An 11,109-nucleotide genomic window follows, 5' to 3' on the forward strand; every position below is an offset into this window, starting at 1 on the left:
ATAAAAATATATTAAAATAATATAATTTTTTATATTTTAAAATTTATTTTTTACATAAAAATATTAAAATAAAAAATAAAAAAAATATAAAGTTAAAAGAATTTATTTTAAAAAAAAACACACAATGCCAAACAAGGCAAACACTAATGAGTTTGTAGTATAGTGATTTGGATCTGAACTTGGTCAAAACCAATTTGTTAAAAATTAATATATATATACCAAAACAAAGTTTTCAAATTCACTATTTAGCCTCTCTTTTTTTTTTTCACTCAATAAAAAAACAATTTGATTAATTAAATAATTTATATGTTTTACATTGAAATAAACATATTTTAAACTTTAGTTTTATAGAAATTATTTTTATTCATGAATACTTGTTTATTTATTTATTATATATATATATATATATTTAATAATTTTTAAATTATTTTTTTAATCAACATATATTTTTAAATTTACTTTTTTAAAAAATATAATTAAAAATATTTAATTTTATAAATAACAATATCAAAAACACTATTTAACTAAGATATAGAAAGAGGGAGAAAGACAAAAAATAAATAATAATAATAACATAAATTAAAAACGAAAATCAGCCCCGTTATTTGTTTTTTTAAAAAAAAATCTCCAAGAAAGAGTATTATATTGCTAATTGTATGGCTACATATTTATGACAAATTTACATTGTGTGTGCGACTGCATTTTACTCTCACGAATGATTTTTTTTATCATGTTGGTGTTGTAGTACAGAAATTCATCATTTTCAAGTTTAAATCTTTTTTAAAATCCTTGAAAATCCTTGAAAAGACCATGCCAGGTTATAATTATGCAGTCATCTGATGAAATAATTGACCCCCTGTGTCCAATTTTTAATTAAGTTGGGAAACGAAAACAAAAGCTCTGGCCTGCAACTGGAAAATCAAAAGGTGGCCTTGACTGATCTGAATTATCCCACCCTATCTATTCTATATACAATGAAAGGCGTCTTCTCGGCGCCCGGTGATTATATTCATTTCAAGTCGCAAGTCCCTCTCCACAAGATTCCCGTAGGTTTCTCTCTTTCTCCCTTTTCATTATGAATTGAATCATAGGTTTTATGTTTTACTTTTACCCTTTGTATTTGTTTTATTTTCAAGTATGATTTGGTCTCCCCTGTCTGAGAGTTAATCATCGGATGTTGTCTCCGTTTCATGTTCTCTCTTGATCTGGGTTTTCTTGATTTGGAGTTTTACTCGTTAGCACTTACTCTGGTTACTTGTTTGTGCTCCTGCTTTACTTACAAGCTCTTGTCTTGAGTCATTGCCCAGGCTTTCGTTTGAATTTTATTCTATTATCTTGGATCGTTTTGAATTCTCAATCTAAAATAGGTTGAATAAATTTTTTTTTTTAAAAAAATTGTACGTAAGTTTCAAACTGTAATTGATCGAGGTTTATACTCTGTATCTTCAATTTCTGTAGTGCTTGAATCACGCAAGTCTTGGCCCTACTGATATTTAATTTCATCTCTTAGCTTCCCCGTACTATTTTTCTGCTAGGTTTTAACAGAAGAGTTGGTCTTTTTTTGTTTTTTTTGTACGAAGCTTCAAACCATGGAGCGTCGATTTAATCGACGAGATCACGATTGTTGTTCTTTTATTTTTGTTTTTCTTTTCTCTTGAAGCACAAAGAAGTGGCTGGATGGTTTCCCTCTCTGATATTATTCTTTTCATTTGCTGTCTCCTTCATTTGAATTTCTTTTTAGATCGGGACAAAGCAGTGGAGATACTATGATTTTGGTCCCAAAGCGGTTCCTCCACTTATTTGTCTTCCTGGAATAGCAGGGACAGCAGATGTTTACTACAAGCAGATCATGTCATTGTCCATGAAGGTAATTTGATGGATATCATAGTTTCTTAGATACAAGGGGTTCAAACTTTTCTCTTTGTTTCTTGCACTTTCAATTGAATCTGTTGAGGTCAGTTTTTCATTTTCACATTGCACTGAAGGGATCTACAGGCTTGGTCTAGGACTCCCCAGTTTTTCATGTTCATATCCTGAAGGATAGATTTATGATGGTGGACCTAATGCTAGATAAGTTATATTCTTTCAGTTTCAGGGCTTTTATGTCTTAAAGAGAATAGAAGAAAAAGGGTAAAAATAATGTTAAACTTCTGTTTACAAGGGTTTACTATTTACAGTAACCTAGAATGGATTTACTAGGAAGTTTGTTGTTCTAACATTTGAATAGAAGGAGGTGCTGGGTTTGTCATTCTTGTGTTTTCCTTAACTGGGATCCTTAAAGCTCATTGCTTTGGAGCAAAGTTTACTTTTCCCTATTGCTGGTGTGGGGCTCGTAAAACAAGCTTTATTGGGGACATGGCTAAATTTTAACAGTATATGAATAAGTCTGCTTTTTTGTAGCTGCAAACAGATGCAAAAATTCAAAACTTTTCTCTAAATATTGAGTTTTAGCTGTTTAAAAAATTATATTAATGTCAACTCACTTGGCACTCTGTGTTGAGCATGATCTCCGAGCTTCAACTGTTATGATGCATTTGTCTCCTTCAATCGTTTCCTCCTTTCATCCAGTCTGATTCACCAAGTCAGATTTAAATCCTGGTTGATTTTATTTGATAGATAGTCGGAGCAATCCATACTTCAGTAGAACCTAAATTCCTAACTATAGAAATTTGTCAAACCCTGAATTGGAGAAACTGAGGTTGCTATTTGTTGTTAGGCTGTTTTGAATGTCATATTTTTTTCATTTCCCCAATCTTTATATGATTTGGAACTTTATATTTTAAAAGTTGAATGGGTTCATTAATTGAAGTACATTTGACTGCTTTGGCTGCTGTCCTTTCTTGTGGAAATTAAACTTCTTGGTCTGTTGCCATAAATATTACTTGTTTAGTTTTGTTCTTTCTCCTTTCTGTTGTTGCCAGTTATCATATTGAGGTCGTGTAGCATGACTTCTGTGAATTTTCAGGGGTACCGAGTTATTTCTGTTGATATTCCACGTGTGTGGAATCATCATGAGTGGATCCAAGCATTTGAAAAGTTTTTGGATGTCATCGATGTTCATCATGTAAGAACCTTCATTTGCTTGTGGCTTATAATTGTATAAAATAATGTTGCAGGAAACCAAATTACTGCTTGTTTGGTGCACCTTTTATTGAATTCCAAAGTGGTACTTTTGCTATAGAACCTGTCTTTGCATTTCATGAGGCTTTAATTCCCTTGGCGCTTCAAATATTGGAAGGAATACCCTTTGAACAGCCAGCAAGATTATGTGTTTTTCCTTTTAATTTTAGTAAAGAATAGCATTGCCGCTTTGCCTTGGTGGTAAAGATTTGTTGACAGATACCAGGTTAAGAATCTGTTTTGAAGCCGTTCATTATGGCTTCATATTCTTCATTTTTAATTTACCAAAGAGAACTTTGGTGTTAAGGAATCAGGGCCTTTATTGAAGACCATATGAAGCTTGTTAGGTTCAGCAAACAACAACAGAAGCGATCCTTTTTCAGTTGGCTGAGTGGTTATATATGTTGGTTGTACAGTGCAAAGTCAGGAAGTAATAACTTTAAGTTGGTATCACTTCAAAACACACGAGTTTCACCTTTTCCCTGGTCATAGTAACCAGCGAGTCTTCATTTATTTGCATATGATATCTGTAGATAATTTAATGTTACTGAATTCAGCTGTACAGTTTTTCTGCAAGATTTACTTGTTCCAGCTGCAGATTTTTCAGATTTTACATGCGGGGAACAAAAAACGATGATCTTTGTGGCTGAAAATGTTGAGCATGAATTTAGATCCTGTTCAACTCAATTAGTAGTAGAGGAGTAGGGTTTGATCTTTTTTTCTTGTCCACTACCCAGTCAAGTTGTTACAAACATTACTTGTAGGTTGAAGAATAACTGGTTGCAGGTGTGCGGTTCAGTTGAGCCTACCACATAAGGAGAACACCTCAGTAGGATTCATAAAGCAATGTGCTAACTGTTATAATAGCTTATGTCTTAAACTGGAAGTGTTTGAATTTCTTATTTCAGTGCATATCTTTGTAGTTTTACTCGGCCTTTTGCTCTTGTTACTGATTAGTCTTTTCTTACAGATACATCTTTATGGAACATCTTTAGGGGGCTTCTTAGCACAGCTTTTTGCACAGCATCGTCCAAGGCGAGTGAGATCATTGATACTTTCAAACACCTTTTTGGAGACTCACAGTTTTGCATCTGCCATGCCATGGGCTCCTGTGTATGTGGTCATCATGTTTCCTTTTTTACTCTCTTTTTTTTAACTGCATTAAATTTTTCAGAGTTGTATCAGTACTTTTACCTCATACGCTCTTTGCAATCATGTGTTAATTTTGCGCTCTCCAAAATAGTCTTAATTTTTGTATTGTTTCTGCAGTGTAAGTTGGACCCCATCTTTTCTTCTGAAAAGGTATGTCTTAACTGGAATTCGCGATGGTCCTCATGAACCATTTATTGCAGATTCAGTGGATTTTGTTGTTTCTCAGGTAGAGTCTACGAAACCCATCTCTGATCTCACTTATCCTGGTGCATCTATGATGCCATGAAACAATCTCTTTAGATTAATTGAAGTTTTATTAGTTCTAGAAGTAACTCTAGAATTTTATATAATTTCATCCGATAAGATGGTTCCTATGTTGAGTAGCTTCAACAACCACTTTCTTTTGCATGTACGTGCAGGAGGAGGGGTGGAAACTTTGATTATAATTTCTCTCACAGCTTTAATTATAATCTCTCAACCAATCTGCTTGTACCTTTTTAGTTGGCAGTTGCTGTAGGGTTGACTTAAGCTTTTAAGACCAAGGTTTCTTGTCCATAACGTGGATAAATAGTTTGTAGTTGACTTGATTTGTGCGTTCAATTGTGTTCCATTTATCTTAGTAGCTTCTACTTTTATCTTATTTTGTAACCCTAGTATTGTGTAGTGCATCCTGTTTCTGGTTGAATTGGCTTTCTACCCCCTGTTTTCTCCTTTTTGAAAGGCTGAATTGGTGGTAATCATTGTTCTACCTTTCTTTTTCAATAATAATAATAATAATAATAATAAATAAACAAATAAATTTACTGTGCAGTCTCATTGTTTCTTATAGACCATCAACAAGAATGAGATCATTTAAAGAAAGAACAAATAATAAATCTACCATGCAGTCTCATCATTTATAGTCCATTAACAACGATGTGATCATTTATCTTCCATGGAGCAATTTATTCTGCATCTCTGTTTTTTGGGCAAACCATTCGCTACATTAGAGAACCTGGTTGACTCATTGATTTGTAACAGGTTGAAACGCTTTCGAGAGATGACTTGGCCTCCAGGTTGACTCTGAATGTTGATGCTGCTTCAGTTGGATCTCTTCTACTTTCAGATTCATGTATCACTATAATGGATGTAAGTTATTTCAAACTTGTCTCTGTATGTGTGGATTGAAAAAATATTTTGTAAAAATAAGTGTGATATATTGACAATATGGAGATTTAATTGTCTGGGAAATAATGTCATGGAAAAAAAAATTAATTGCAGCCTATATTTTTTGTAATGTTTTTACCAAGCAAACAATATGCTCTTCCATTTCAGACGGGGATATTAATGCTCATATTCGAGATTTGATTCTGAGACAAATAATAGTCTCTTGGTTATGCCTTTTTCAACTTAGTTGCATATTTTATGATCTGACGTTCAGACATTTAGAAACCATGTTGCATGCCAGTATCATACCTTTAATGTCTCTTTAAGTTTTTTTTACTACACTTACTTTTGACTCTTTGAATACTTGAATCTTTGATGATTTGTTTTCTTTTTTAATTTACTTTTATGATCTCTGTCATAAGTTTTCACTGATCTTGGATAGATAGCCTAAGTTAAGAAGAAAAAATTGCTAACTACTCAATATGTTCTTTTGACACGGTTGCCACATTTCTCGAAGACTAATGATTACTGTGCAACTCCTCAACAACTCAAAGATCAGCTGAGTGATAGATATCCTGAAGCACGGTGTGCTCACTTGAAGAGTGGAGGTGACTTTCCATTTCTTTCACGCCCAGATGAAGTTAACTTGCATCTTCAGGTTAGCCGATTTCTATATTCGCCAATAGATATGCATTGTTTAATATTATTGCCTCATAAACAGTATGTTTTGATTGGCCATCTCCAATCATGCAGCTACACCTGCGACGAGTTGGGTTAGAAGCCCAGCCAGACATGGTCAGGGGCATCCCAAAGGATGGCGCTGGTGGGAGCCATGATGAAGAGAAAGATGGTAAAGAAGATCCAGATGATGAGCCCAAAGATGATGGAGGAAGCTCTGAAGGACAATCCAAGGAAAACCAGTTGTGTCCAGCTCCGGAAAGCTCAGAATCACATACCTCACACGACCAGCTTCTAAGTAATGCACAGCTTTGCCTCATTGCTCCGGGAGACACAATTCATCTCTGTTTTTTGAGAAAACAACACGTCATAGCTATTGAAATCTTTTTGCAATATACTCTGGAAATTTTTTTACGACCCGCTTCCCTCTCGAGGGAAGTTGATGTACATCACTTCATATTTTGGGCAAAAACGCAGACGAATGGGGTGAAATAGACATTTGCACATGGTTGTGTAAAATAACACGAAATTGCTGCAAGCTGTAACATTACTTGAGGTTCTTTGTTTAGGCTGAGGACATTTTCTTGCTAAATGTTTTGTAAGTCATTGCGAAGCCTTTGTTTGGTGCTTCAAATTAATCGAGTGAATTATTTGTTTATTGTAATTCTCATATTGCAAGTTGGTCGTCCATTCAACTGGGTCGGCAAGCTAAACCTCCTCCTATGAGGGAACGGATGTTCTTCCAAAACCACGATTCCCTTCCGTGCGTAAGCTTCAAGTTGTGTGCAACTTCATAGCACGATTGAAAACTTTGCTAAGGCCCGGGCCAGCTCCTCTTTAACAGGCCCGGCCGGTATAGAAAGAAATAAACACGATCATCCATTCGAGCTGGCTTTTTGAGGAGAAGACTCTAAACAGCACCAAATCATGACAAAAGGAACCACTTGGAGTCTGGCCACCTAAAACCCAAACATGAAGCATGCTGGAACTAGGGAAGAACAAAGGTTGTCCCAGTTGAAATCAATTGCCGGACAAGAAGCACATACTCAATAACTTACTCTGCCCAATTCTCAAAATAAGTACGCTATGTTCAAAGCCCATTCATAACTCAAAGCTCAGCAGAGTCTAATGAAAGCATTCATCGACCTCCCCCCTGCCACCTTGTGTTACCAAGGATACAATTCCAAAACTCAAACCTTTATAACCTAAATTAAACCTGTAACTCGCGAACACACTCGACTTTGCCAAAAAATATCAAGCACAGAGTAAAACATAGAAAACAAACACATACAACAACTGTCAACAAGCAGGAGCTTTCATTCTTCTATAGCATGAAATCTGGTTTCATCAACCTGACATTATTTATCACAAGTTTTTGGCAGAAATACCGATGATTTCTGCTAATCCAAACCTATTTTATCAACCTCAACAGGTCCACATACCCAATCCCATGACCATGCCCATCTTTAAGCACAGAGCTGTAAACCAGGCAAACTAAATAATGGTAGATTTCAATCTCTTTTTTGCTCTTTACAATTTTCCGGTACCGTGCACCTAAAAGCTCTCAAGACCAGGGAATTCATGGACCTGTAAAATCCCTCTCAAATGCTTGACAGACTCTTCTTCTTCAAAAATCTTCCAGAACCCCAGATTCACAAAACGTTCCTTAAATGCGGACGGAAGAGTAGCTAAAAAATAGTTCCGTACAATATATTTCACCCAAAAATCTGTAAAAAATCACAGATTCAACAATAGCATCCACACGCTAACTACAAAAAGAAAATTAAAATTAATTCAACAATTCAATTATTAAAATAAATAAAAACACCAACACCATCCATTACAAACAAAACCCAAAGCAAACACTACTGCCCCCCCCCCCCCCCCCCAAAAAAAAAAAAAAACTAACGACAATTTGCTTCCAAAACAAACTCACAAACACTTACAAATCTTTAAAATCCAAATCATTCACTTTCACTTAGCAACCATTCTAGCAATAAAATCATCGTAACGGATCCTCCCATCGGACCCGACATCAACTTCTCGGATCCACTCATCGAACTCCGCCACCTCCAATTTCTCTCCAATACTGGTCAAAATATGACGCAGATCCGCAACAGAAACAAACCCTGTGTTATCCTTATCAAGCACTTTGAATGCATCACGTAACTGCCGATCAAACGGCTCAGCTTTCATGTGCTTTGCCATTAAATCAAGGAATCTAGGGAAATCAAACGGTGCCGTCAAGTTCTCCTCGGCGATTATGGATTTTAATTGAGCTTGGGTCGGGTTTCCACCGAGAGATCTCATAAGGATCCCCAATTCCGATGGGGCTATCTTTCCGTCACCGTCTGTGTCGAAGAGCGTGAACGCTTCTTTCATTGATGACACCTGATCGTCGCTCAAATCCTTGCCCATGTTTTTCTGATTCGGGTCGGGTCGTTTTGTTTTTCTCTTTGGATGAAATGCTGTCTCACGCCCTCTTAAAAGTCTTAAACGTTACTGGGGGGGTTGCTGTTTTTTATTATCTTGTAATAAAATGAGGGAATGCGTTTTTTTTAGTGCTAGACGATGTCGTTTCGAGAATAGTGTTTAAAGTTGGGTTATCAGCGACAGCGTTTTGGAGAAAGAAATTAGAGTGTGGGGTCAGACGTGGGACTGCATTTAAAATAATCGTGTTGTCTGTGTTGGACATTGGAATGGTGGGGGTCCACAATAAAAGGGAAAACGTATATTTTTTTTATAAAAAAAAAAACTAATCTTTTTAATTATTTATGTTTTATAAAAAACAATTATAATAAGTATTTTTTTCTAAATTTTAATTAAAAAATCATGAATTGATTACTTTATATATATATATATATATATGTGTGTGTGTGTGAGAAAATTCTAAGAATGATAAAATTGTTAAAAATTAATAAGAAATTTTAAAAATATATATTTTATTCTTATTAAATGCTAATAAAAAATTATTTTTAATAAATATACATATTAGACTAACTCATAATTATTCATAAAATAATCAATAATATCACCATAAAAACCATAATCTTCTTAGTAGCAATGCTATAATTAAATAATTGCTTAAATGTTATTTTAATCAATGAATTTAAATATATTTTTTGTTAAGAGTTTAAAAACAGAAAAGAAAAACTAAAGGGATATCTAAAAAAAGCTCAGTTATGCATGGGTTTAATATTTCAGCCCAAGTGTCAAGTTGTTTTTTTACATATAGATATATAATACAGTATCTATCCAATTTGATATTACTTAAATAACATGACATATTATTTTTAGTTAACTTTCTACCCACCTTTAATAGTTAGAAAGTTGATATTCAAGTTCTGAAATTCTAAAAAGTTAATTTTTAACTTATTTTTACTTAAAAACATTATTAAAAACCCTAATAAATTCATTTCAAATACTAAAAAGAAAGAGTGTATAATGACTCTAGAAAATCAAAATTTAACCAAATCAATATAAATATTACGGGCCTAAAATTATTTTTTCATGACATATTTAAAGAGAAATATTTATTTAAAGAAATAAATAACATAAATCAAGTGGCAAGTTAAAATATTTAAAACTTAGTCAACTCAATCCAACTTGTATATTATATACTCATTTTATTTTTATATTTAATAGTTTATAGATTGAGGATGATAGTTTTTTTAATAGTTGAGAATTGTTTTTTAGAGTTGTTTTTCAAGAATAAAAAAAATATTAAACATCCAAATTATCTTAGTTTTTATTATTTATATTTATATTTATAGTTTTAGTATCTAAATTTGGGTGTCTATTCTTCCTAAATCGATGAACATGCTATATATGCATATCCAGGAATCTTAAAATTACCAGTGGTTATATTTCATAGCCTATTATAGGTAAATCTATAATGCATGGAAGATGATCCACAGTGGTTTTTCCTATTTTTCCTCTTAAAACTAACTAATCCTAGCCTTTATACCATGTAATGCATGCAAGGAAACAAGATTGTTGTCACAACACGTTATGAAAGAGAATACCATCTCATCCTCTACAGGAATTAACGAGAATTGTGATAATCATTCTGGGTTCGATGTTTTTGGATGCTAGGGTTCTTCGTAGGCTTCAACAAACAGGACTGGGTTTTTCTAAGTCCAAAATTGCTAAGTATTCTAATTGATTTTGCAGATGCAAATGAAGAAAATTGATTTGGTGGGTTTTTTTTTTCTATTCACAGCATGCCTTTGATTTTCAAACCCCGGTAAATGATGTGCGTGGAAGAGAAAGAAATCATCACTTGTAGATAGAGAATATAGGTGTGTTGTTTGATTTTTTAATTTAATATATATTAAGGTAATTTGATTATTTTGTAATATTTAAAAATTTATGTTTACTAAGAATATAATTTGTAATTTTTCAAAATTTGGTAGGCAAGTTTAATTTCGATCCAGCTATATAATTTTATTTTTATTTTATTATTTAATATTGAGTTATTTAATAGTTAAGCTTTGTAGTTTTATTTAATTTTATTTCATTGATGACTTTTTTTTATTAGCATAAATAATTTTTTGATTGAACTAAAAATTATCAGAATTGCTAGACATTATTGAGTATATGACTCATATTTCAAGATTAAATATTTTAATTTTGATTATTTCTTTATCAAATATCAATTTATTTATATATATATATATAAAAATTTATTTTTGTGACTGTGAAATTTTTATATCAAAAAAATATATTGGAAAAGTTTGTGTATTTATTTTTTTCAATTGAAAAAATATTTGACTGTTGACTAAACACAGCACTAAATAATTGTAAAATTATAGCATTCGGATTTGGCTGAGTTGGATTCGAGTTATGGATCGAGTATTAAAAATCCATACCTTGTTGGGTCTGGAGAGTAAAAAACCGGACCCGTAAGCAATAGAGACCATCCCAACTTGTCATAGACTCATAAGATTTTTGTGCCACAGGAGGAGTTAGGCTTTGTAACTAGCTTAGTTGAAGCCCTCTGGGCTTTTCTTT

General features: G+C 33.2%; 2 protein-coding genes across 3 annotated transcripts; one reads left to right on the plus strand and one right to left on the minus strand.

The window, feature by feature from the left end:
• The first annotated feature begins 692 nt into the window (after window positions 1–692).
• Window positions 693–6,760, plus strand: LOC133701780 (uncharacterized). Of its 2 annotated transcripts, none has more exons than XM_062125868.1 (8): window positions 693–1,050; window positions 1,742–1,867; window positions 2,966–3,064; window positions 4,091–4,233; window positions 4,390–4,498; window positions 5,293–5,400; window positions 5,936–6,076; window positions 6,172–6,760. In XM_062125868.1, the coding sequence occupies exons 2-8, from the start codon at window positions 1,850–1,852 to the stop codon at window positions 6,589–6,591; spliced, it is 1,038 nt and encodes a 345-aa protein (XP_061981852.1). In that variant the 5' UTR covers window positions 693–1,050; window positions 1,742–1,849; the 3' UTR covers window positions 6,592–6,760. The 2 variants fall into 2 exon arrangements, with proteins under 2 accessions (XP_061981852.1, XP_061981851.1); XM_062125867.1 differs by having other exon boundaries at window positions 693–1,046.
• A 633-nt stretch (window positions 6,761–7,393) lies between these two features.
• LOC133701782 (probable calcium-binding protein CML13) lies at window positions 7,394–8,613 on the minus strand. Its single transcript, XM_062125869.1, has one exon. It carries the CDS (start codon window positions 8,512–8,514, stop codon window positions 8,071–8,073), a length of 444 nt encoding a protein of 147 aa, XP_061981853.1. The 5' UTR covers window positions 8,515–8,613; the 3' UTR covers window positions 7,394–8,070.
• Window positions 8,614–11,109: the final 2,496 nt, after the last annotated feature.

The sequence above is a fragment of the Populus nigra genome, chromosome 8 (assembly GCF_951802175.1).
Source record: "Populus nigra chromosome 8, ddPopNigr1.1, whole genome shotgun sequence".
In the NCBI taxonomy this organism is placed as follows: domain Eukaryota; kingdom Viridiplantae; phylum Streptophyta; class Magnoliopsida; order Malpighiales; family Salicaceae; genus Populus; species Populus nigra.

Coding starts and splice junctions, on each gene's coding strand:
- LOC133701780 (XM_062125867.1), top strand. CDS start 975: ATGAAAGGCGTCTTCTCGGCGCCCGGTGATTATATTCATTTCAAGTCG. Junction 1,047..1,741: donor TCCCTCTCCACAAGATTCCC/GTAGGTTTCTCT, acceptor ATTTCTTTTTAG/ATCGGGACAAAGCAGTGGAG. Junction 3,065..4,090: donor ATGTCATCGATGTTCATCAT/GTAAGAACCTTC, acceptor CTTTTCTTACAG/ATACATCTTTATGGAACATC.
- LOC133701782 (XM_062125869.1), bottom strand. CDS start 8,514: ATGGGCAAGGATTTGAGCGACGATCAGGTGTCATCAATGAAAGAAGCG.